Raw genomic sequence first — 25,032 nt, forward strand, 5'->3', positions numbered from 1 at the left:
CAATGCTGCAATCCTAAATGTAAGCTCCAGCTGACACTGTGGCAATGTAATGGTTTAATAAATTATTATTTGGAAGATAAATGGATGCATGTGTCTTGTTTTGGTCTCATCAGAGAATGATGGTGAAATCTACATAAACACCCATAGTGTTTATGGCTATCCTTTTCATCAAACTGTTTGCTGAGCTTCAGCTGGGGCAGGGGAGGTGGAGGGAGTCAAGTTTCTGAATCTGTACTAGGTAGCAAAAGGCACATTAGTCTACAAGACTTGTAGTATTTTGCTATATGGACTGAAGATGGGAAGTGGGGTAAGGGAATATATACTTGCTGCATAATCTGACATACTTAATCTCATTTAAGTCAATGGGCTTCTTAAAAGCAGACCATTAACAGGAGGCAAGCAGACATTAAAATCCTAATGTATACCTGGAAAGAAAACTAAAGGAGCATTTTTATACCCATAAGCATATGAGGCTGCCACATACTTAGTCAAGGAGTCAGTGTGGCATAGTAATTACAGTGTTGTACTGGGATTCAAGAGATCCAGGCTGTAGTCCCCACTTAGTTATGAAGCTTTGGGTCAATCATTGATTCTAAGGCTAACTCACTTAACAGGGTTGTTGTGAGGATAAAATAGCGAGAAGAAGGATTGTGTAACTGTCTTGGGTTCTTTTCAGGAAAAAGGATATAAATAAATAAATTGTGGCTTACTACTTAGTAGATATGAATAGGATTGCATTAAAAAGTTTAAATTAAACCCTTAAATGTAAACCCTTAGAATGTAAAAAGACTCCCACTTAAGTAGTCGTAGAATTTCAGTCTTGATGCTTTTAGTTTGGATCGCGGTTTTATTGATTCTTGATTATCAGTTTATCCATTTATTTTGATGTGAGCTGCCCTGAGAGAATACCTAAGTTGCCCTGAAAGTGAGTATCTGTCCTGTTTTCACATAACTGCATGGAATTCTTGTCAGAATCCTGGAATCTCAATTTGAGAAGAGGGAATAAAACTCGGGTTCGCGGGAAAGATCAAGCATCCAGACCATCTAGGCTTTATTGTATTAACCCAAGGTTCCCGCAGTACTCACGATAATGCATGCATTACTGGGCAAACAAGGGTAAACTCTGCTGCAAAGCTTCAACACCATTACAGGGCATTTATACTCTCTCAGGCACAGGGCAATTGATGACAGAATGCAGAGATTACAATAAGATTCTGAGGTCATCACATGCAGAACAGATAAAGGAATTGTCAGCCAATCATACAGTAACAATGAGATTACAATATTTCTAATTGCAGTGTATTGACACTTTAGTTGAGTAACTTGAACCCATCTCCAGGTCTGCTTAGACATGTAAATTCAAGCTACTGAGAAACTATGCATGATAAACTCAAGACCCTTATCTAGACTCTAAACATTCTGAATGATCAGGGCACATGAAGCCTCTGGGCTATCAAAAGATACTTCCTTGTAAACTGAATTCCAACAATGATTATTTAATCATTGTGAAGGTGTACAATGTAAATTTGGACTAAATGGCCTGTCTACTGTAGCCCACAGCTAAAGGTGAGAGAAAGGAGCGGGGGATGAATGCCATTTTAAACAGTGACTGCTTGGTTTTGAGAAGACAGGATTTGATCCCACAATGCTAAGGCACACAGAAGTAATGCTTTTCAGACGATTTATCCAAATTTTCCCAACATTTTCCATGTAGAAAAACTGTAGCAACCCTTTGTTGATATGATGTGCTATCATCTTCAATATATGGTAATTCCACAAACTAGTGTCCCGTAAAATACCCAGTCCTTGCCATCTCATGATGTGTGTGAAGTACAACAGCCTAAATTGCATCAGCGTATTTGTTTCCAGGGCATTTTAGTTTGAGCTGATTTAGGACCCACTTGTTCATCTTCGTGTTGGTCCAAGGTATGTGTAAATATCTTCTCCAGCACCATGTTTCGAACACATTTATTTTCTTCCTGTCAGTTTAAAGAATTCTTCATTCTAGACCTGTTTGTACAATCAGCAGAATCAAATGGTAAAGCTTATCTTGGCTTATATTGGGCTTTAGATTTTGTGTACTGTCCTATGCGTGTGTGTGCGCGCGCGCACAACCTTATGTATACACAGGAAAAGCACGTGCATTTTTTGTTAGTTTTCTTATTCTGACACTGCCTATGCAGTCCGTTATCATCTCATTTTCTGGCGTGATGTCTGTGGCTGAAAGAGAACGGTTTGTAATAGCTCTGTGGCGTCATTCACAATCAAATATTTGCAAGCTGGAGTTAGGGTATCGATTTCCACTCAGAAATTCCCCTTACAAAACACCTGCGATCGCAGCAAATGAGTCTAATTCAATTTTCTCTTGATACACCCGATCCCGATTCAGTATGGCACGTAGAAGCCTCGCGATCCCCGAGTCCGCACGCGCACACATCTTTCACATGAAATAAGACCTGGACCGTTAGGAAAAGCATTATCTCCTGTCTTGGCTGCTACCATTTAGAGCCGTTGTCCAATCAGACTTAATGCTTAAGAAATCCTCGATTTCTCCATTGCTTGCGGGACGCTACTAAAGGTCCCAAGTCGACCCGGAAACTCAACACTGCGCTTATATCTAACGAGTGAGTCTATGCCAAGCGTATGGCCGCGGGGGTGGGAACTACGGCGGCGCACAGCGTGTCGGGAGTGTAGCTCTTCCTTCCGGTGCACGCCAGCACTGACGGAGGCGGCTGGAGGAGTGTAGGGGCGTCATGGCTGTGCTGTTGGAAACCACGCTGGGCGATCTGGTGGTCGACTTGTACACAGAGGAGAGGCCGAGAGGTGAGGGAGGGACCTGGGGGCATGTGGGCGCGCTCCGGCCAGGAAACATCTGAGCAGCTTCTGCGAAAGTATTTCGTTCCAGCTTTCTCTCTCTGACAGAGTTCCTGAGTTTTTAAGAGCCGCAAGGCAGGGAGAAATTGAGGTGGCTATGGTCCCCCCATCACCAGTAGAGAAGGGAGACCCTAAAGGTTATGAGTTGGATTGTACAACCTGAGAGGTTCTCCTCCCTCCCAGGATCTTTGACAATGTTGCATTGGATGCTAAGAACAATTGTGGCACATGTGTCTTTACAGATACGGCTTCCCTCATGAGACTGCATAGGTTGATCATGCAGGAGCCTTATTCAGATCTTAATAATGCACTATAACATTGCCACTCTCCTTGCTTTTGTTGTTCCTTTAGCAGCACTTTGCTGTCCATGGATTAAGCAACTGACATTTTCCTCACCACTAACTTACAGAACAAGAAGAATGTTAAATCTGTATGTTGGGGTCCAATTAAAGGAACCAAGAAGAGTCAGTTGCAAAAGGTGACAACTTTAATACAACAGATTGGATTCAGGATCTACCTTACAAGGAGGGAAGGACTCCACTCACTGCAACTGATCTTAGGGGATCCATGTACACTTCAGCTTACTCTGCTAAGCATGATCTCCCACCATTGCAGCCTTTTCAGAGGGCTGTAGACCTACTGGCACAGGGATGAGGTGGCAAGGTCAGCTTTCATTAGCTCAATTGTATGTTCCTAAACCTGGATCTAATCCAGTATCTCCCAATGCTCTCAGAAAGGGAGAATATTGAACTACAACTCTAGTAAATCATAGCCAGCATAAGCACTGGTGAGGAAAGATGGGAGTTGTAGTCCAGAAGCATCTGGAGAGCCACAAGTTGCCCATCTCTGTTTTCAGTTGAAGAGAGCTGAAGCGCAAACATGTCAGAAAGTTGCAGTACATCACCTGAAAATCATCTTTAGCCTTACCTATCTGAAGTAATTATCTAGTCAGGCTCCATTTTCCTCTCCTCCTTTGATAGTTTCTACTGCATTAGACTGTAAACTCCTCAAAGTAGGGACAGGACTTCTTGTACTCTTTAAAGCATCACAATGAAAACAGTCATATAGGAATGGACTGTAGTCATTTTTTAAAACTAAAGGGAAAGTATTCTGTATATGCTCTAATGTGCCCCCCTGTATCAACATAACATATTTGTGGTTTGCATTAAGGGAAGAATAGTTTCATATCAAGCTTTGCTCATAGCTTCTTTTATGTTCATACTCTGAGCATCATACTTGAACTATTATTTCATTCAAATGAGTTTTTTATGTTGGCATTTGAATTCAAGGTTATCACTCTAGCCTGGATGTTCATTTTCCATAATCTTCCTGGAAAATTTAATAGTATCACATTTGTTTCCAAAGGCTATTCTTCAGGCTGTTTTAGGTTAACTTTTAAAAATGGATTAGGCTTCATTTTTAATAAAAATATTAAAAATAATAAAAATTATTAAAAATAAAAAATGCGCAATCTGTTTCAATTGTCTTAAATTTCTTGCAGCGTGTCTGAATTTTCTAAAGCTCTGCAAAATCAAGTACTATAATTACTGCCTTATACATAATATACAGGTAAGACTTTGTGGCCAGTTTTTTCTCTAAATGTTTTCTTCTTGAGCATTTAAAGTACAGCTTTAGAAGTGTACGTTGTATGTTAGATAAGTAAGTAAATCTTCCGTCCAGCCATATGCATTGTCTGCTCCATTCAGTTCATAACCTCATCTGTAAAAGGGGAATCGTGGCAGTACAAACCTGTTCATACAGTTGTAAGGACAAATAATTCTGTTAAACCCTTTACAAAATGCTATCTAAGGGCACAACACTATGCAAGTTTAGATAGAACAAACACCCTACAGTTCAGCATCCCTCCAGCCAGCATGCTGAGAATTGTAGGAGTTTGTTTTGTCTACACCTTCTTAGGATTGCTGCCTAAATAATTAGAATGATAAGAAAGATTAAACTTTTTATATGTGTTTTGCATTGGTTCAGAGAGATTTTATCATACAAACTGGAGACCCCCAGGGGACTGGCCGTGGAGGTGAATCCATTTTTTGGTGAGTATTATTAGGTTTCAGTCCTATGTACACTTATCAGAAAGTGAATTCCTTGAAACAGTGGGATGTCTACCCAAATAAACATGAGTTGGATTGAGCTGGTGTATTTAGAAAAAGCTCCAGTTGGAAGACTAATATATCTCATCTTGCCTGCTTCATGATCAGTTATTTCTATACTAACTTGTTTAGTTTAGTCAACTAGCCACTGGTTCTGCACAAGCTGGTTTTCTTTGTGAGAAACTTTTAGGAGCAATTGTGTCCTATACTATAACGTTATTTTAGATCCTTTAAATTAGCAACAAGGCCATGCATTAGAACATTTGTAGACTGGCTTCTTGTTTTTAGTAGTACAGTCATTAAGAAATAAATTGAACAGATTGCTGATGCAGCTGTTGTTCACAAACATGTAGCTATAAATGTTCTTATTAAGTCACTTCATTTTGTATCTCATAGAGACAGAATATTTCTTTTGTGAAATTTTATAACTATTTGATTACTTGTTTGTTTCAGCAAATTGTATGGTGATCAGGCTAGATTTTTTGAAGCAGAAAAAGTACCAAGAATTAAACACAAGAAAAAGGGGACAGTGTCACTGGTGAACAATGGCAGTGATCAACATGGTTCTCAGGTTAGTTATCATCGGAAAAGTTTTGACAACACTTTGGGATAGGGGTGAGATAAACATTTTATTTCATTGTACTGTAATATTTTGTTGTAATGGCTGCCCAGAGAGCATTGTGCTAATGGACAGCTTTTATACAAATTTAATAAATAAACATTTTCCATTGGTGCCACAGAGAATGAAAATACTGGTCTGAAAGGCTATAACTTATGCATGTGGCGAACTTTCAAGAGATTAAAGTGCCTGATTATACAGTCAGTGATCATATTCTTTGTGGCTTTTCTGGTAACTTATGATGATACTCCTCCTTATCATCATCATCTCATTTCTGTACCACCCCATAACCAACTTTCTGGCAAGTTTACAACAAGTATTTACAAATATTTGAGGTTGATTAGACTGAGGGATAATGACTGAACCAAGACCAGTCAGTGAGCTCTATGGCTGAGAGGAGATTTGAGGAATTCAAAGAATACTTCTCCGGAAAAAACAGCAGCCTCTCACTAGCAGCTTCTGGAACTTGCCCTCCAGGGAAGAGTGTATCAGCCACAATGTGGACAGCAAACCAATCCATATAAACCATATAAAACAGATCCTAAAATAGACGAATATCTCCATCATGGTATTAATTATAAATGATTTTACTCTCTTGTCTTTTAGTTTCTAATTACTACAGGAGAGAACTTGGATTACCTGGATGGTGTGCATACGGTGTTTGGTGAAGTTACAGAAGGCATGGATGTATTGGGGAAAATCAATGAAGCTTTTGTTGACAAAGATTTTGTTCCATATCAGGATATCAGGTTTGACTGTCTTGCTTTTCTGTTTTACAGTAAGAAGTAGCATGATGTTAGACGATCTTTGCTGGGTCATATGAAAGGTCCAGCATGCTGTTCCCAACAGAAACCTGCTAGATGTCTCTGGGAAGCCCACAAACAGGCAGTTGAAAGCTCTTCTCTCCCAGCAAAACACGCTCAGTACCAGAATGCCTCTCCCACTAGGCATGCATCCTGCATCACGGCTAATGCATTTTGACATATCCATGAAAATGTCTTTCATAGCTTTTTAAACAAGTGGCTGTGACCTTATTCTATGGCAGTGAAAGCTATAAAAGAATTTTCCATTGCTGCATGAAGTACTTTCTTTTGTCTATCTTGAAATTACTATAAAACAATTTAATAGGATATTTCTTTGTTAGGGCTACATCTGTAGAGGAACAATCAAATGAATGGGATAGGAAAAGAAGTTTTAGCCAAAATAATTTTGAACTCTGTACTAGGATTTGGACTTTCTTCCAAAAGTTGCCAGCTTGCATGGTCCATGGGAACATACAGCAGTTCTAGATGGTACAACAGCATTCTGTGCGCTGCCTGCTCTGACATGCATCCCTGGCAACAAATCTGATTCAGTCCATAGACCCTAGAAGTAATTTACCTGATTGTGAGCGGGTGTGTTTTTCAACAAATGCCTATGGTTGAAAAATTAAATGTCACATGATAGTAACGTGATGAAATACACGCTTGACATACTGCATTTCTTATTTAGGATAAACCATACGGTAATCTTAGATGATCCATTTGATGACCCCCCTGGTTTAGTGATACCAGATCATTCACCAGAGCCTACGAAGGAACAATTGGATGTGAGTGTTGCTTTCAACTTTTTGGATGTTGAAAGAGGGTGGGGTATAGGAGGGAAATCAGGAAATATAAGAATAACCCCAATGTGCATACACAAGTTCTTCTCTTGATGTCTGTTCAACAGATGCAAAAACAAAAGGGGGCTACCACCAAAAAATGGGAGGAGATCAAAATGAGGCGATCCATTTAATGAGTAGCAGGTAGAAAATGTACTGCCAAATAAATGGTTTGAGCTGCAGTTTAACATTTAGCTACAGTAATACTTTTTTCCACTTTCCACAGAGAAGTTTTTGAAAGGAGGGGTGTTTCCTAGAGAGAAACTCATTGTTTTCTCTATCTTCCTCCCTGTTCAACAAGTAATATGACAAAAACAAATCACAACACTTTAGTTAGAGATTAGTGAATACCCCTGATGGATTGGAAATAACAAATTGTGATGTGTAAGAATTCATATTTTCAAGAAGAAGAATGTTAGCGCTGACATAAGTGTCATTTTTGACAATTTCTTCCATTTGTTTTTGGAACACATGGCAACCCACACCCCATCTGCCAAAATATGAAGATATGATACACATACCTGTGTTTTTCCACAGAAGGCACATGTTTGACTAAACCTCAGAATCAGTTTCAAAGAGCAAGTATCTTCACTGGGAAAGATGCTGTTCAAGCCACATTGAACGGGCTCACATGTCACAGCAAGCAACACTGCTCTGTTTCTGTGGTGCACAGATTTTTCCCTCAACCAGCTGGTCAGATGTTTGTATGAGTCCCACAGGAAAGTGATTTCTGTGCTCACCCTCCCACTCTTGTCATGCATCTCAACAAAATGCCCTTCTGCACTGTTCCTCATGAACCTCAGCTGCTGCTGCTTGATTGGTCCACTGAGGTTTTGAAGTGGGTTCTTCCTCTTCTGCCTCCCCAGTGTACCTCTATCTCTGTAATAGGTCCTAGCCACTCCAGCCCTCAAAATGTTTTTTAATTAAACACTTTTGCCACAATTTCCCTCTCTGCATTCATCTACTTTCTCCTTGTTTCAGAGCATAAATAAGGTGATGGCACATTGCTTAGCCAGTAGCAAGCCAATGTAGTGTTCAGGGTGTTAGACTGGGGACTTGGTAGATCCAGATTCTAGTCGCCACTTGGCCATGGAGCTAACTGGGTGACTTTGGCCCAGTCACAGACTCAGCCCAACCTACCTCACAGGGTTGTCGTAAAGTTAAAATGGAGTGCTTTGGATTCTGCACAGGCCGAAAAAAGGTGGCATATAAATGCAGTGTGATAAGAATGCAATGTAATAAGAACAAAAGGAGTTATGATTTGAGTTTTGCTAGGGAGCTATGAGTAGTAGAGATTGCATGGCTAGGCCTCCATTGCTACTCTTTACACAGGACTCTATGGTAGTAAATAGTGCTATTGATAGTAAATAGTGCTTCCAGGTCCAGGCGTGCTAAAGCATGGAAACCTTCAGAGAAACTGTTGCATTTCTCCCTGGTTTCAGGAAACCCAACATACTGTACTAAAATGCTGAGACCACTGTCTGATGATTTGCCAGATCAACAACAGTAAAATTCACCATGGCTTCTTGTGATGTGCAGCTTGGCATGTATACAAGTGCACATCTTAAATTAGAGATGTATTTGCATAAACCTGCTAAAATTCACATACCACCTTGGTGTTAGAGATATCTTTGCACCTGGTTACCAGAACTCTTCTAATCCTGTTTGAGGTTGTAGAATGGTATTTTTGGATACTGCCCAAGGTATGGTCACTGACTAAATATTAAATAATTATTTTTATATAAGACAGAGTGGAAGAATAGGAGCTGATGAGGAAATTGATGACTTCAAAGGAAGGTCCGCTGATGAAGTGGAAGAAATTTTGGCAGAAAAAGAGGCAAAAACTAAGGCTATTCTTCTGGAAATGGTAAGTATGGCTTACTTGATTGAAGTAATACTTTCAGATGTTCATTGGCTTTAGATGAAAATAAATAATGCAGATGCTACACTGGATCTGTGCTCAGGACTGCATGCAAAGATTCAAATTCTGACTCAGTGCGAAAGCTTTGGCAGCTCTTTTGTCTCTTGAAAACAAGAGACATTATCCTGTAATGAGAAGCAAAGACAAATGAGAGCTTTTATGCATGCTAAAAATATTGCATGCGTCATACTTACAACTTCCTGCCCAGATCCGATTAATGAGATACACATAAATCAATAAGCTTCAGTGTGTCTATCACTTGCTGGATCAGGTACCCTGATCCACTTGAAAGTACTTTATGTTTGCAGGCGTAAATCAAATGCCCCCCTGAATCTTTCACTTTACTGGGTGGCCTGTCTGAGGTGGAGTGATAATGTGGGCTCTGATCCAAGTTCTCTGCTCTGATCCCAAAGTAGATTGCTGGCAAGTCCCATGCTGCAGCCCTGAAGTCTCCAGCAATGGTGCTCATGGATAGCAGTGTGCCCATAGATGCTTTTCTCTGTGCCAGCCAATTGCCCCTTCAGATTTTGAGTTTATTCCTGAAGCTGTTTAAGTGATTTTATTTTTAACCATGGTTTTGTTAAGCTGCAAATAAGTGTTGCCCTTTAGCACAGTCTTTATTTTAGTTTAAAAGAGTGGCTTTGAATTTTTGAGCTCAGACCACATTTCTGCCTTTCAGTTAGGCTACTGGGCAGGTTACTTTCCTTCTGCTCTCACTACTTGTCTTCTGGGAAATTAGTGTTCGTTGACCAGCCGTGCCTACAAGACAGTCATTTTATCAGTGGGCAAGTCCTTATGACAGGCATTTTGTGAGAGCACTCAAAAAATCCTTTCTTTGTACCACTCTTACTTTAGAATGGCAACTTGTAAGGCCAGTTTTTAGTCAAAATGCGGCTGTTTTCCATCTCTAGTTTAGTGTAACAACTTGGATTGTACTTTTAGAGTAAGGAGAAGAAACTGAACACCATGACTTTCAACTCTGGCGCTAAGCATTTTATATGGACTTGCACTAGTTGACTGTTGGTTATTTATACCACGGGACAGTAGCTTTCTTTGCATGATAGGTTTGTTGCATGGCTTCCATGTGCCTTTTCTGTTGAGCAGACAAATTTGAGATGTAGCTCCACCAATGTAGCTCCACCACTCTACCACTGATGGCCCAGCATCCAGCTTCAAGGAAGTGGAGAATCTGGAACTAGCCCCTTTATGCATGTAGCCTAAAGATGACTGTTAAGGCAGCAGACCTTAATGGCTAAACATCCTGGTATTTTGGAGCTTAAATGAAGGCCCTTAACATAGTATGTTAAACTGAAAGTGTTTCTGTTAATTAATGAACTTTAAGATGACAGTAGCCTTCCACTGTTTGTCAGTTGGAATCAAAAAGCATTGAAAGCTAAGAGGGTATAAACTATTGATTTTTTACCTTTTTCAAACTTCTGAATAATTATGGGCAATTTCATGTGTGGTTTACATTTTCCCTAACCTTTCCTGTAAAAACATGTTTTGTATGTGGTGGAAACACATCATGTCTTCATGTGAATGGTTAGAGAATCTGTATAAGGTAGAACTATGGTCTTCTCATATCACTTTTCTACTTCAGGTTGGAGACTTGCCCGATGCAGATATCAAGCCGCCTGAAAATGTTCTTTTTGTCTGCAAGCTTAATCCTGTGACAACTGATGAAGACCTTGAAATTATATTTTCCCGCTTTGGGTCAATAAAAAGGTAATTGTAGAACGTCTGTGCAAGAAAAATAAGTTAGCCAATCTTATACAAATCCTTCTATCCCTGAAATGCTATTTACATTTCTTTCAGTCATACTTCTTAAGCCTACAAATTAAGAAGCCTTAGCAGAAAAAAATGGTGCTAGTAGCTTGAAGTGGGGAAGTTGCCATGAAAGCTACCTATCTTTTAGCATCTCAAGCAAAAGCTGTATGTCAAAGACATGGACTTGCATGTTTTTCTACAATGACATTTTTGTTCACTTTATGCTGGATGCCCGTCCATCTGTCCGTCCGTCCGTCCTTCCTTCCCCTTTTCTTGCCTACTTTTAAAATTATTTGTTACTTCTTTCAGTATGTTCAATTTCAGTGTGAAATGTAGCTCATTCTATGAGACAAGAGTTCATAAGTCACCTCTTGCTGGTAAAGAATTTGACATAATTCAACCTCCAGTATGAAATACCTGGTGAAAGACCCTCATTAGACAAATAACATGGTCTTTTTGGTTTTTTAGTTGGGTCAAAGTATTGTGTCCCACTTCATTATGTTGCAATTATATTATTGGAACGATCTGTAAAGTGTAACACACCTTTCTTTTGCATCCCAAATAGTTGTGCTCATGAGGCAGGAAGTACTGTACTGTTATTTATTGGCATATGTACCAATGTGGAGATATATTTAAAGTTTAGTATGCTTTCTTTTCAGGTATATTTGGCTAATCCCAGTAATGTTTGCTGACTCTGCTCGTTCTGCTTAACTAATTCCTATTAGTTTCCCAACCCACAAGACATTCATTTGTATGAAAAAGTACTGATTATATACAACTTCCACTCTTAAGAGGCCTGGATAATATCTGGAGCTGTTTAACACCCATATTTGTAAATTTGTTTTATGCAAGTTTTTATTTTATTTATTTATTGCATTCCACCCAATAGCCCAGTGGGCTCTCTGAGCAGTTTATAATTCTTTAAAAAATATATAACAACCATACAACAATACATTTAAATAAACAAAAATGATAAAACCAGTGCAACAAAAATGGTCAACCTACACCGATTAAGATAAATTGAATACACAGCATAGCAGTGACATAATAAAAACAGTTCTTATCTATTGAAATAGCTAGCAAATTAAAAGATATTCACATGGTGCTGAAAAGAAAACGATGGCGCCAGGCGCATCTCCTTAAACCATGTTCCAAAGAGAGGGTGTAACTGCTGAGAATACCCTTCTCCTGGTTATCACCCCCCCCCCTTCCTTACTTCTTTTGAGGGTGGTTTCCTGAGAAGGACCTCTGCAAATCATCTTAGGGTCTGGGTAGGAATGTATGGCGCTAGGTGTTCTTTCAGAAGTTGAGCTTCTCTACTGCATCTTTTGTGGTTTATTAAAGAGCTCCATATTCCTTTTTTAGACCTTGGTGAGACCACTAATATGAAAGTGATCTGTGTGAGTGGATCTTTTCCTGAAGTGTTATTTGGGTGCAGTTCTATGCATGTTCAGGAAGAAAAAAGTTGATCAGCTCAGAGAAGGCTGCAGCCAGGCATGCTGGGAATTGTAGGACTTTTTTTTTTTTTTGGTCTAAGCACGCACAGGATTACTAAAGAGGTTTCTTATCCATTTCCATTTTAAATGTTAACAGTGTCTGCCAAACAGTTGTTGTTGCCCTGCTAATTCCAGAACAAATTGTTGTGCTAATCTTTCAGCTGTGAAGTGATTCGAGATTGGAAGACTGGTGAATCTCTCTGCTATGCTTTTATTGAGTTTGAAAAGGTATGTGGGTTTGGAAATACGCTGTAACTTGATTGTATTCTAGCTGTGTAAGGAGATTTATCAAATATGTTTACAATCCGTTTTTCTTTAAATCTTTTGATATGCTACCTTACCCAAAAGAAGTAAAGTTGTTTATAACATTCAAAACATTAATTCAAAATCTCCACAGTATTTTAAATCGAAACATCCTTTGTTATGATGTTTAGTCAGAATGACTAAATTCAGATATTTTCAGAATGAAAGTGTAACCTGATACTGAATGTTACGTTTATTTCAGTGTAAATATCTGCAGTGATAGACAGAACATCAGAAGAGCTGTGTTGGATTAGACCAAAAGCCAGTCTAGTCAAGCTGGTTCCAGCAGTAGCTAAAGATAGGTCTCATGTGTTTGGTAGCCTGGGAAGTTCTACTACTTCGTGCTATTGACAGTTATTCCTATTTATGTGCTGATGTGAGATGATGCTTATTAAAATTAATTTTATTTTACCTTTCCTTAAAAATGTGCATCAGGAGGAAGACTGTGAGAAAGCTTACTTTAAGATGGATAATGTGTTAATAGATGACAGGCGGATACATGTGGATTTTAGCCAGTCTGTTGCAAAGGTTAAATGGAAAGGAAAAGGTAATTTTACACTTCATAGCTGTCATTTTTTTATTTTAACGTCTTGTTTGATCGATGTTGTCAGTTATGCCTTAGAAAAAGCACACAGACATCTGCTTTTAATATAGATGGTGTTCATACCTAATTAGAAATGGGTTCTCTTTGCTGTCAGTGTTCTATAAAGGCACATGCCATATTTTCCAAGTAGGTAGTATCTCATATATGTGCTTGTGCAGAATATTAAGCTGGCTAGATAAAATGCCTGCTATGTTTGAAACCGCTTCTCTCAGAGCAGGACCAGAGATGGAGCTGACAAGCAACTGGCATGGGGCAGAGGTACTACTATCTCAGTCTTTTAAGGCTCCTCTGTCAATCTCATTGCCTGAGTTTCTTTCAGGATTTTGAAGGACAACGTACATCATAAGTGAAATGGCCAAAGGACACATGGATGTCCTCAACAGTTCAGACTGCTGTTAGGGTGGTGAACATACAGAAGAGTTCTGTATGCACCTGAGTGTATTCTTCTGCTGTGCTTAAGAATCCAAGCAAAAAGAGATGAAAGACTTCTATAAAAGGAGTTTCTTCCTGATTTTAGTTGAAGATTGGAAACCTTAACAGTAAGCTGTTTGGCTGTATAATAAACAGGTTCTGGAGGTGGCAGGTTCTCCTTTGTTGCAGGTATTTAAGCAAAGACCACATGGCCATTTGTCATGTATGCTATAACTGCATAATGCATTAGGCAGGGTGATCTCTAAGATCCCTTTCAACCCTATTACTCTTTCACTTTTCCCACTTTATTTGGCAAGGCCTGTCTCACTCGTTCCTCTTACTAGTTAGTGTGAAACACTGGATTTACTAAATATTTAGCCACTAGTATTGGCATTCCAGCTTGAACCATAAGATGGCAGTGCATACTTAAAGGTACCCACTCCTAGGTTTTTAGCAGTGTGTGTTTGCTTGTTTTTTGAATGTGTATACTGAAATGAGTTAACTGTTGCTATTACAAAATTAGAAAATGAAATTATTCTGGTGTCAAATGCATATTATAAAGTATAGAGGGTTTGTTAGTGAGGTTTCAGCTCACCTGTACCCCTACCACACTGGTATTACATGGCCATACTCTTCTAGAAAGTGAGCAATGTTCTGCCCAGTAGCAATTGAGTTGGAGAAAATGTGCATGGCATCTATTTTAATACTTTATGGTGTGGACTGGAAACTGATTTTACTGGAAGAAAAGCAAAAACAAAAAATGAAATGCTAAAGCCCACATTCATAGCCAGACTGGTTGCATCCTCCTTCTGAAACTGCTAAACTCCCCATCCCACTCCTCTTCTAGGTAAGAAAAAAGGAGAGGCGAGAAGGCAGGCCTGTTTCTCATTTTGCCTCCATGGGGAGATACCAGAGAAGCAGACATAGAACGTAAGAGAAAGTTAAAGGCAAAACTCTTACTGCCTTCCAAACATTTAGTCTCTTTGTTGGTAGGGAGGAAGTTGCAGCAGGAATCCAAGTGAATTAAGTAATTAAGGTAACTGTACTACTGCCCTCTAGCAGAAGAAGCAAGGTCCTTGATATTCCTGAATTAGGATCACTAATTAGGATATCTAATTAGGATCACCCATTAAATGCCTAGAAGAGTGATATTCAACCTGTTCTGGAGAAGGTTATGTTTCTACTCATTCTTGATCCTGCATTGTCACTAGAGGCACAGATGAACCTGGTGGCACAGAGCACCTAATGCATCCTTTTTTTGGACAGGGATAACCTAGTTCAGGCTATCCATGCTCTAGTAACCTCTTATGTGGATTACTGCGGTGTATGGGGCAGCCTTTGAAAATGGTCTGGGAACTTCAGCTGTTTGCAAATAGGATAGCAGGAGTGCTAACAGACCTGTATGATATTATGCCATGGCTTTACCATCTGCACTGGCTGCCAGTCCAGACCTAATTTAAAGTGCTGGCATTAACATTCAAAGCCATACATGATTTTAGGCCAGGTTATCAGAAGGCTATCTTTTCCCATAAATACCTATCTGGAGCCTAGGAGTGACCTCTGTGGTCCTTCTCTAAGAGGTGCTGCCAAAGGAGGATGGCTCCTGAGAAGAGAGCCTTTTCTGTTATGCCACCCCAGTTATGGAATGAGCTTTCTAGAGAGGCTTGCCTAGAACCTATGTCGTGCTGTTTCCAGTGCCAGGTAAAATCCTTCCTGTTTCCCCAGGTATTTTAGTCTTTCAGTTTCTGCTTGAAATTTGTTACCATACTTTAAATATTTGCTCCTAAACATTGCTTTGATTTTTAGTTCTGTTTTATGCTGTAGTTTTAAACTTTCGAATATATCTTATGTTTTATTTATTATTTGAAAATGTTGTGAACCACTTTGGGAGTGTTGGCATTAGTTGGTATATAAATGTATTAAATAAAATTAAATATATTTAAAATTGTAATTGTAAGGTGTTTTTGTTAGTGTTGATTTACAGAAATAGCTAGTATGTCAGATCTGGCTGGCAAGACAGATGGACTCTTGTCATTGTTCCAAGTTCATGTTGGATTTTCTCTAATATGTTATATTAGGTTTCTCTAATAAGTTTCTCTTGCAAACATATCTCTATTCTCGTAAACAGGTGGGAAGTACACCAAAGATGATTTCAGAGAATATGAAAAGGATCATGAGGGAACTTCTAAGTTAAGTCTGAAGGAGAAGGCAAAGCCAAAACAAGAGTATCCATAGCACCTTAAGAATTGTGCGTTACACTTGAAAAATGTGATTGCTATGCTATAATTTGTGAAGAAAAGCATTCGGGACATTTAGCATATATTTCTAGTTCATTGGAATAATTTTATCTGTCAATTTAAACATAAAATATTTTTAAAATCCATATAGTTTCCGATAAACCTGACAACTTGATTATAAAGGTATTTTATTTTTATGTCAGTGAGTAGATCTTGTAAATATTTACATTCAATCATATAAGCTCAGTAACTTTTTTGGAAGGGCTGGTTGTACTGATATATATATATTCCCTTATTCCCTACATAATTGTGCATGTGTGACCATGCAGGCACATATACATATGTACAAAGTAGTGCTGACTTAAGTCTGACTTGGATTTAAAAATTGCATATAATGCACTGGAAAATTTCTACAAGTGAAAATTTCTACATATTCTACAGACCTTTCTTACTTTTTGTCCAAAACACAAGAAGCACAGTTTAATGTTTGTTAGCGCAGATGGAAGTTTTATGGGATGAGAAAAAATGAGCAATTTCTTTCTTTCCAGCTGTGATTGGAAACACAGTAGTTGACACTAGAAAAAAGGCTTCCACACCAAAACTCCTAATATTTGTATTCTATTTCCCATATGGACTGAGCAGATCATATGGTAAGTATTCCCACCAATGCTGCATCTCCTTGAAGTCTGGTCATACTCTGTGTGGATAGTCTTACTGTACAACCTGGCTGAACCATGTAGGAGAACAATGTTAAATGCTGTTACATGGGCTCAGTGCCATCATCAAGCAGAAACATCTTTTAGCAGCTATTGTGCTCTGTTCGTTATGTTCTATTAGATACAAAATAGAAAATTTGGGATTATTTCTGATTGTGCATGTATGTATGAACAGGATAGATTAAATACTGTCCAGTTAGAATTATATAAATTTAACCTAATTACACAGATGGACTAAAGTAGTTAGTAGTTCAATTCAGTTTCATTCTCCAGGTTCTAATCACTCATATTTATCCTTGATAGTACTGCAAAGTTATTAATTCTTTTGGACTGTACTTGCCATCCTGTTGAAACACCATTTCTGTGCTGATGCGGCCCTCCTCCCTGCTGTCACCTCTCATATGATATAACTAAATTCCAGTTGTTCCTTAACTGTCTGCTATAGCTCAAAATATGATCTTGTGTTGGAGGACAAACTAGAAAAGACCAAAATAAGTCACAGGCACTCTAGCAAAAAGAAGAAGAAACGCCACCATTCAGATGACACTGATGAAGATGAGAAGAGGACCAAAAAATCTAAGGTACTGGACTCACCCTTTCAATTTAACAGCATGTTTTAATGCGTCATTGCTGTTTGAAGGAAAAATAAGGTAAATTAGAGCAGCTCTTTTTAATCTTGCTTAATAATATCTTGTAGTTAGGAAATGCTCTAACAAACATTTCCATGTTGACCTTTTCTTATCCTGCTGCACTCTAGTGCCATTGTATCTTGATGGGGGCACTTATCCCCCATCTCTCTGTTCATTCTTTTTCTGTTTGGCTCGGTATGCTGTGCAAGGAAAAACTGCCCCAGGCTATAACTACCCACCATATTAATTTCCCCAGAGATGTCTGAATCCCATGGATCCTCTAGAATTTGCATGATTTTTATATGCTCCTCACTCCAAACTACTATCATGTTAGAGTTTTCATTGATGTCCATAGCTAGAAAATAGAAATTACATATCTAGAATTTGCCAGTGTGACCATGCCACAAAAACATGGATACAAAGCATGGTTATTATTCCTTATTCATGGGACACTTTATTTAAAACTGTGGCAGTGAGTTCATTCATTAGACAGTGAGATAATCCATGTATATGTGATGACAATGGGTTTCTGTTGTATGTGATAACAAAGGCTTTGAGAACTACATTCATTGCTACAACATCTAACCAGAAAAAAGCCAGAACACAGGACTCTGTACAACAAACCGCAACCTTAAAATGCACATTTTCTTCACGTAATGATATGGTGTGTCTAGTCACTTGCTGGAAAACTGAGGATTTCAGGAAAAGAAACTGTAAAGCAGTTTCTTTACAGCCACCACAATTCTTTCTGCCTCGGCTACGAGGAAGGAGGGGAGGGCACTCTAGGGTTGGAGTCAGGCTTTCTAGGTTAAAACTGAAACTTCAACCTCTCCGGCAGCCTTCTAGACTGTCTAGTGGTCATGATTGCATTTCTATTCTTCTTTTCAGAAGAAAATAGTTCATAATCAAAATAATTAAGTTTTCCTATCTTTTAGGGGAAAAGAGCCCTTGGAGGTCTTTTTCCTAATTACTATATCCCCTCCAGGCTTTAACATCTGTAATGTGGGAAGGAGCAGCATTAATGAAATAATGCCATACTATGAAATACAAAAGATAAGACAAGACAGGTATATTATAGTAGTGAGAGTGCACATTTAGTTGGAAGGAAGGCTTACCTGGACTGAAGATTCCAAGTAAAGAGTTAAACAAAAGAGAAGATAGCTGGTAGATGGTATACTACTAATTCTCCAGTTTTGTCTTCATTAAGTTTCTTTCCACTTGTTTTGTTTCTGATGGTTTTGATATTTCTGTGCTATACCATGTACTTTTCTTTTTCAGCTTTTGACAGTTTCAAATACGTAACTTAAAAATCACCAGTCTGTGATTCTGCTAATCTCCCATTTTTAACTTGTGACTAATATAAGTTACTTTGATTTAACACCAGATTTTTATTTTTATGTTGTTAAAAGGAGAACTACATTTTATAACCATTTTTTGTGTATTTTTGCTTGTTGAGTACAGGCAGTATTTTTGGTCTAAGAAATTTGACTTGAATACTTACAGAACAAGTTTGTGTGTATGTATGTGTTTCTTTTCTTTTTTTTAGTATTGTTTAGGAACTTTGTATGTAAACTGCTGCCATTTTTTACTTAGTCCCATGTACAGCAGAAGTGAAAATCTAAACCTGCTTTAAAAGTGTACATAAACGTGGAAAGAGATTGCATAAAAGTAGAATTAGATTGCGTAAGTACAGTGATGTGCACTGTACTGTGATGTGTATACATCTCACAAAAGATAAAGAGATGGAGAAATTATGATAGGGAAAACCCATGACACACTAAGGAAAGGGTAAGTTTAATATTTTGATCTTTTGGAAAATTACCATAATACCACTTTACTTCTCTATTCTCTTGCCACACCAGGTGGCCTTTGTACCTGTAGTCTAATTATATAGAGTTCAAAAATGAATGATGTAAGCAATTCAGTTCAGTTATAAATTGATGATAATGGGTCTGTTTTGGATCAAGAATAAGCAGAGAATAGGCTATCATGGATTTATTTTTAGGTGAGATTGCCCAGAACATAGTATGGAATGGAAATGTTGTTGAATCACTTGGAAACAGTGACCAGTCTATTAGATTTAATATACAGATAGGTGGAAGATTGCTAAAGAAATCCAACACCGTTGCATTGGCCTTCAAAAGAGGGCAGTTGTCTAAAACAAGGGAGCTGTTAAAAAGGAGTTGAATTGGGGATCCAAGAAGGTTTAAGCCATGGGTCCTCAGACTACGGCCCGCAGGACAGATCTGGCCCACGCAGCTGTTCGCCACACGCGCTTGCTGCACGGCCGGGGAGGTGGTGGCTTGCTCGCTCGCAGTTGGTCTCTGAGCGAGCAAGCTGCTGCCGCCGCCTGCCTCCTGTATGCATGCGCTTGCCGCTGCCTCGCAGTGTGGGCGGGGAGGTGGTGGCTTCCTCACTTGGAGATGGTTTTGGACTCACTGGGAGATCCCCAAGCGAGCGAGCCACCGCTGCGTGTGCCCGATGCCGCCTCACGTGTGCCTGATGGCACCTCACCGGCCTGCGCCCCCAGGCATCCCCACCTCCCTGGCCCATGGCGGTCACCACAGCCTTTCAACTGGCCCCCTATTCAAACAGTGTGAGGACCCCTGGTTTAAGCCTTTGAAATAAAAGAGGCACACTTATTGTGCAAACAAAAAGTGAGGAAAGGTAGCACAAAGTCCAAGAGGTCACCAGCATGGTTACCAAGTAGAGACAAGGCAACTATTAGCAGGAAGAAAACTTCCTTTAAATTTTAGAATTTGTGAAATCTTGCCCAAATCCAGGAAACAAAAGGGGGCACAAGTTTGTGCAATGGGGAAGGTAGCAGACAATACGAGAAGCAAAGAAACATTGCGAAGAGCATATCGCTGAAGAGCCTGGGCACGGAGATCTCTTGTACCCATCCTTCTTGAGAGATACTATGCTCAGCTGGTTTTCCATTGTACAAACAGAGCACCAGACTATATAGCCCATTGGTCTAATTCAGCATGTCCTTATGTTTCTGGAGCTGGTCCCTTCCCTCCTTCCATCTGATTCCAAAAGTCAAAAACAATCCTTTGTTCTTTCATTGTAATTGCACAGATAACAGTTTGGGTTCTAAACCGCCTTCTACCAAAGCTCAAAAGAGAAGCCTCTGCTCATGTAAAGAGGTAAATCCAAAATGGAAGCTTTCCCACAGTCCCTCCCTTTCAGTGAAGCTTCTGGCTCTACCTTGAAGGTGGCTCTTCCTGCTGAATAGTAAGAGGAGTGAACAGAGTAACCCCTCCAGTTGAGCAGCTCATTTCTTGCAGTTTCTTGCATATCTCTTCACTGGGTCAAGGACTGCATCTTGCACCTGCTCCACCTCCCCTCCTGAAAACCCTCCCCACCTTGGCCTGAGAAACTTCACTCAGGCACATACACACCTGAAACTTCACTCAGGGAGACCTTGCTAAGTGGAAGGCTGCTTGTGCACCTGAGCTTTTCCTGCACTCCGCAAAAACCTGGCTGAACAGCATGGTCAGCATTGCACAGGGAGAGGGAATTGCTCCAGATAGGAAAACTCTTGAACTAGTGACACCCCCTGCACAGTCCCCTGCAAAGCAACAAAATCTGTTCAGAAAAGCCCCTCAGCCCCTGCCCCCATAACGGGTATGTGGGAGCTGGAGAAGGAAGCTAGGCTGCCCTCCAACCAATTACAGAAAATGAATGCCATCTTACTACATCTTACAATGGAACCTCTATTCTTTACATTCCTCTTGAAAAGAATTCTGTAAAAAACATTAAGTATATCAGAAGAGCAAAACCAGTTAGAGAGGCAGTTGATTGAAGAATTAAAGGAAAAAAGGAGATAGCAGAGATGCTGAATGAACAGCTACTTGTTTTTGAATTCATGTATTCAGAAGGGCATGATATTAAGCAGATAGATGGTAGCAATTCTCAGCCTCATTGACGAACTGAAAGTAAATTAATCAAAGTGCCCAGATGGTAACTATCACAGAGTTCCTAAAGGGCTCAAATAGGAAATTGCTGACCTTACAAAAATAGGTAGTATATCACTAAGATCAGCTTCTATATCAGAGGTCTGAAGAATGGCCAATGTGAAACCAATTTTTAAAAAAGGATCAGGGAGCAGAGGTTGTGGGAAATCATGGACTGGTTAGCTTAACATCTGTTCTGGATAAATTGTTGAAAGCATTATTGGTCTATTCCAGAATGGCTCTTCTTATGTCTTTAAAATCTCTGTTACACAGAAGAACACAATAGTTTTGAGTGATGAGAATCCACAAGTAGGACATGGATGCCGCAGTGCCGTCCTGCCAGGTGGACCTGCAACTGGTGCATGCAGACATACTGCCACCAACAGGGCAATTTCATTGAGTGGTTTGAACATTGCTCCTCTTTTTCATTTTGAAATTGGATAGGACTCCTCCCATTGCTTCCATGGTTGGAGATGTGTGACATATGTCCATTAGTTCTCGATCATGTTCTCAAAATGCATTGACTTTATGGAAGAACCATATATAAAATTTGTAAAATGCTTTTGAGGCTGACAGAGGCATATAAAATAATGGGTGGGTTTTCATTATGAGTTTTTGTTATATTTTCTGCCAGATAGAATTTTCCAGCTATGGCTGAATGGAATTACTTGCAGCTGCCCTATTTGTAGGTATTTAACTTTGGCCCTGCCACTTTCACAACATCAGAGTCTCGATCATTATTACCGGGACAGGTCAGGCAAAGGAACTAACTATCCAAGTCTTTCAATATCTGCTATTGGTTAATAAACACAATATAAAGCAAGAATGGAATAGGAAACTCGATTGTCCCATTTGGTGTCATCTGTGGATTGTCACATTGGGACCTATGCCAGTTGTGTCCATAGCTCTAAGGCTGTGTCTCATTCAGCAATTTTTTTGTTTTATGTCTATTGAATGCCAAAACATCTCGGCTAATTGCTGGTGATGCAGCACAGCTAATGCTTCTTTTATGTTTTGGCAACATCCAGTACTTGTCTTTTTTGGGGAAGTTATGGCTTGGATCCATTTTGTATTGGAACCATCTTCAATATTCACTGATGTACTTGCTTTTTTAAATTATCTATCTGCTACTTGAGCATTAAGGAATGGTCAGTGTAAATGGAGTTTCTGTGCACTTTTGGCAGCATTAAACAGCATCTGTCCATAATGCAATGTATTAAAGACCTTATAATATTTGAACAGATGATATATGGTTTCACAAGAATATTTTTGACATCTCATCTGCTTTTGTTAAGGCTTATGTATAATTAGTATAAATTAGTCATAATACTTGCATTTCACACACACACACACACACACACACACACACAATTTTGGAACACACAAGTTTGAAGGATTTTTATTTTGTTTAAAAGTGTCACATAACTAATAAAAACTTTCTATATATTTATGTAGAATTAACTGTTAATGCAAGGAAACTGTGAAACCTGTAAGCTTTCTTATTGCTTTCCAGTTGATTGGTAGGTGGAACCAACATGGAAGCAACTTGTCATGCCCAGAATTAAGTACCATTCCTACCACCATACTTATCCTTGTAAACCTGTGCATAATCCATCAGTCACTATATTTCTTTACAATTTGTATAACAGGACCCAGACCGAAGGCACAAAGAAGGCAGCCAAGAGAAAAGAAAAAGCAACAAGCATGACAGACACCAGAGCCGCAGTCGTAGTCGGTCTCAGGACAGAGACAGCCGCTACAGAAAGTCTAAAGACAAGCAGCACGAGGGGCTTGGGGAAAGGGAACATGAAGAGAAGAGGAAAGCCAGAAGCCCTAAGAAGGCCAAGGATAAGGAAAAGTCCAAATACAGGTGAACAAGGACTCTGCCAGCGAGAAGCCCTGCAGCAGGCTTCAAGGCTCCATGTCAGACTGCTTGTCCTGGAAATCCATAAGAGGACATCTTACAGCAGCGTTGTCCCTCTTCATATTCTCCAGATGTGTTGGGCTATAAATCCCTTCATCCCCAGTCAGCATATTGGCGTGGGGGTGATGGGGATTGTAGTTTAGCATCTCTGAAGGGTACCAGCTTGGGGAAAGCTGTCTTGTATTGTGGAATCTATCAGAATTCTGTCTATTCAAAGTTAAAACTTTTGGTTTTTGATGTGAAAATTTATTGAGGCCAAGTGGAAGGTTTCAGGCCACAGCAAAACACTGTTTACAGATCTGCAGCATTTTCATGATGAACACCACCCACCACAACCACAGAAAAGAGCTTTACGTAATGCCATCCCTTAACTGTAGAAAGTACAGTGTAGGCATTATTCTGGAACTAGTAAGGGCTATTTCTCACATGCTGAATTTAATTTTTTCATATAAATTGAAGATTGGAGGTTGCATATAGCCCAATTACATTCATGATTACCTATCATAAAAGATCTTTTTATTTTCTCATGGGAACTTGCTACCAGTTGGGGCTTCCTGTTGCATGTGTTGAAATGTTACAGGTATTCATCACATATAGCATTGTAATGTGGACAGATTTGATTTCCTGTACAAAACTGATAGCTAAGATTTTATTCTGTATGATATAGCTGTAAATCCTGTTGCTTTTGAGAGGCTTTCTAGTACAGGCAGTTATTTTATAATAAAAAATTCACACTTCAGAATCAGGTTTGTGTTTTTATAATATGGGCTCCTTCCTGGAAGTGTTTTCTGTATAAAAACGGGTCTCTGTAATCCCGGCAATGTTAGTAATATCTCCAAACGGTGCAAGAGCTTGAAGTGCCATTGTCACTTCACATAGCAGTGAAATAGAATCCTTTTGAGACAAAATCATATCCTATGGGTGGTTGGATTGATGCAAGAAGAATTAAACACAGCACAAGTTTGTGTGTCTTGTTAATGTTGTAAACTTTTAATGTAAAAATAATCAGACAAGAGTGTTGGAATATGCATTGATTTAGGGAATTTAGTTTTCTGATCTTCCCTTTGTAATTTACTGATGCCTATTTTGCTGAAGAGCAGTGATGTGGTGCTATAGGCAAAAAGCAATACATCGTGAGTTGGAAGAACTGCTCATTCATGTTTGCAAGGAAGCATGCACAGCGCTAACAGAGAAAGGAAATGGCTATTAAACTACAACCTTAGAAATAATGGTTGGAGTGATGGGTTTATTTTAGTTTTGCTATGTCTTAAGATTTTTAAAACTAGATTCTGTGTTATTCACTTGACTTTATAATTAGAATGCAGTTATTATACAGATGATCCCCTAAAATGGTTGATTTCCACTTAAGAACATAAGGAGTTCCTTGTTGGATCAGGCTGAGATCCAGATCGTCCAGCTTCTGTTTCTAACTTCCAGCAACTAGTAGGCAGCTACTGCCTGTGCTTGAAAAACTCTACTGTTCTATATAATGTTAGGAAAGATATTTTGTCCTTTTTGTGTGAAAAATGCTTCTGTTGTTTTTCAACTGAAAGTCATTCCTTTATATGAATTGTTATATGGGCAAGTCTTTCACATTAAAGGAATGAAAGAAAAGTTTTAATGATGCAGAAGTCATCAACCTTAGCTATGCCAGGAACATATCATTCATCCATATATTCTCCACTAAGCATCTGGATTGCTTTAAATTCTCAAGTTGCTGATTCTGAAAGTATAGGAGAATCTAATTTAATTACTAAATTTATACTGCACCTTTCAGCCTAGCAAACTCACAAAAGAGCTTACAGCAAGATATAATATTGTT

The 25,032-nt window shown here is 39.1% G+C and overlaps 1 protein-coding gene across 3 annotated transcripts; it reads left to right on the forward strand.

Moving 5' to 3' along the window:
- The first annotated feature begins 2,699 nt into the window (after positions 1-2,699).
- On the forward strand, positions 2,700-23,949 carry PPIL4 (peptidylprolyl isomerase like 4). Of its 3 annotated transcripts, none has more exons than XR_006413976.1 (13): positions 2,700-2,823; positions 4,376-4,443; positions 4,861-4,925; positions 5,436-5,553; positions 6,208-6,350; positions 7,093-7,189; positions 8,994-9,110; positions 10,765-10,889; positions 12,589-12,655; positions 13,166-13,277; positions 15,874-15,993; positions 16,531-16,632; positions 17,144-17,221. XR_006413976.1 is itself a non-coding variant. In XM_044422974.1 (13 exons), the coding sequence occupies exons 1-13, from the start codon at positions 2,754-2,756 to the stop codon at positions 23,158-23,160; spliced, it is 1,440 nt and encodes a 479-aa protein (XP_044278909.1). In that variant the 5' UTR covers positions 2,700-2,753; the 3' UTR covers positions 23,161-23,949. The 3 variants fall into 3 exon arrangements, 1 of the variants encoding a protein (XP_044278909.1); XM_044422974.1 differs by lacking the exon at positions 16,531-16,632 and adding an exon at positions 22,936-23,949 and having other exon boundaries at positions 15,874-15,970; positions 17,144-17,279; XR_006413974.1 differs by having other exon boundaries at positions 15,874-16,632.
- Positions 23,950-25,032: the final 1,083 nt, after the last annotated feature.

The sequence above is a fragment of the Varanus komodoensis genome, unplaced genomic scaffold (assembly GCF_004798865.1).
Source record: "Varanus komodoensis strain SLA01 unplaced genomic scaffold, ASM479886v1 scaffold1, whole genome shotgun sequence".
NCBI classification, from domain to species: domain Eukaryota; kingdom Metazoa; phylum Chordata; class Lepidosauria; order Squamata; family Varanidae; genus Varanus; species Varanus komodoensis.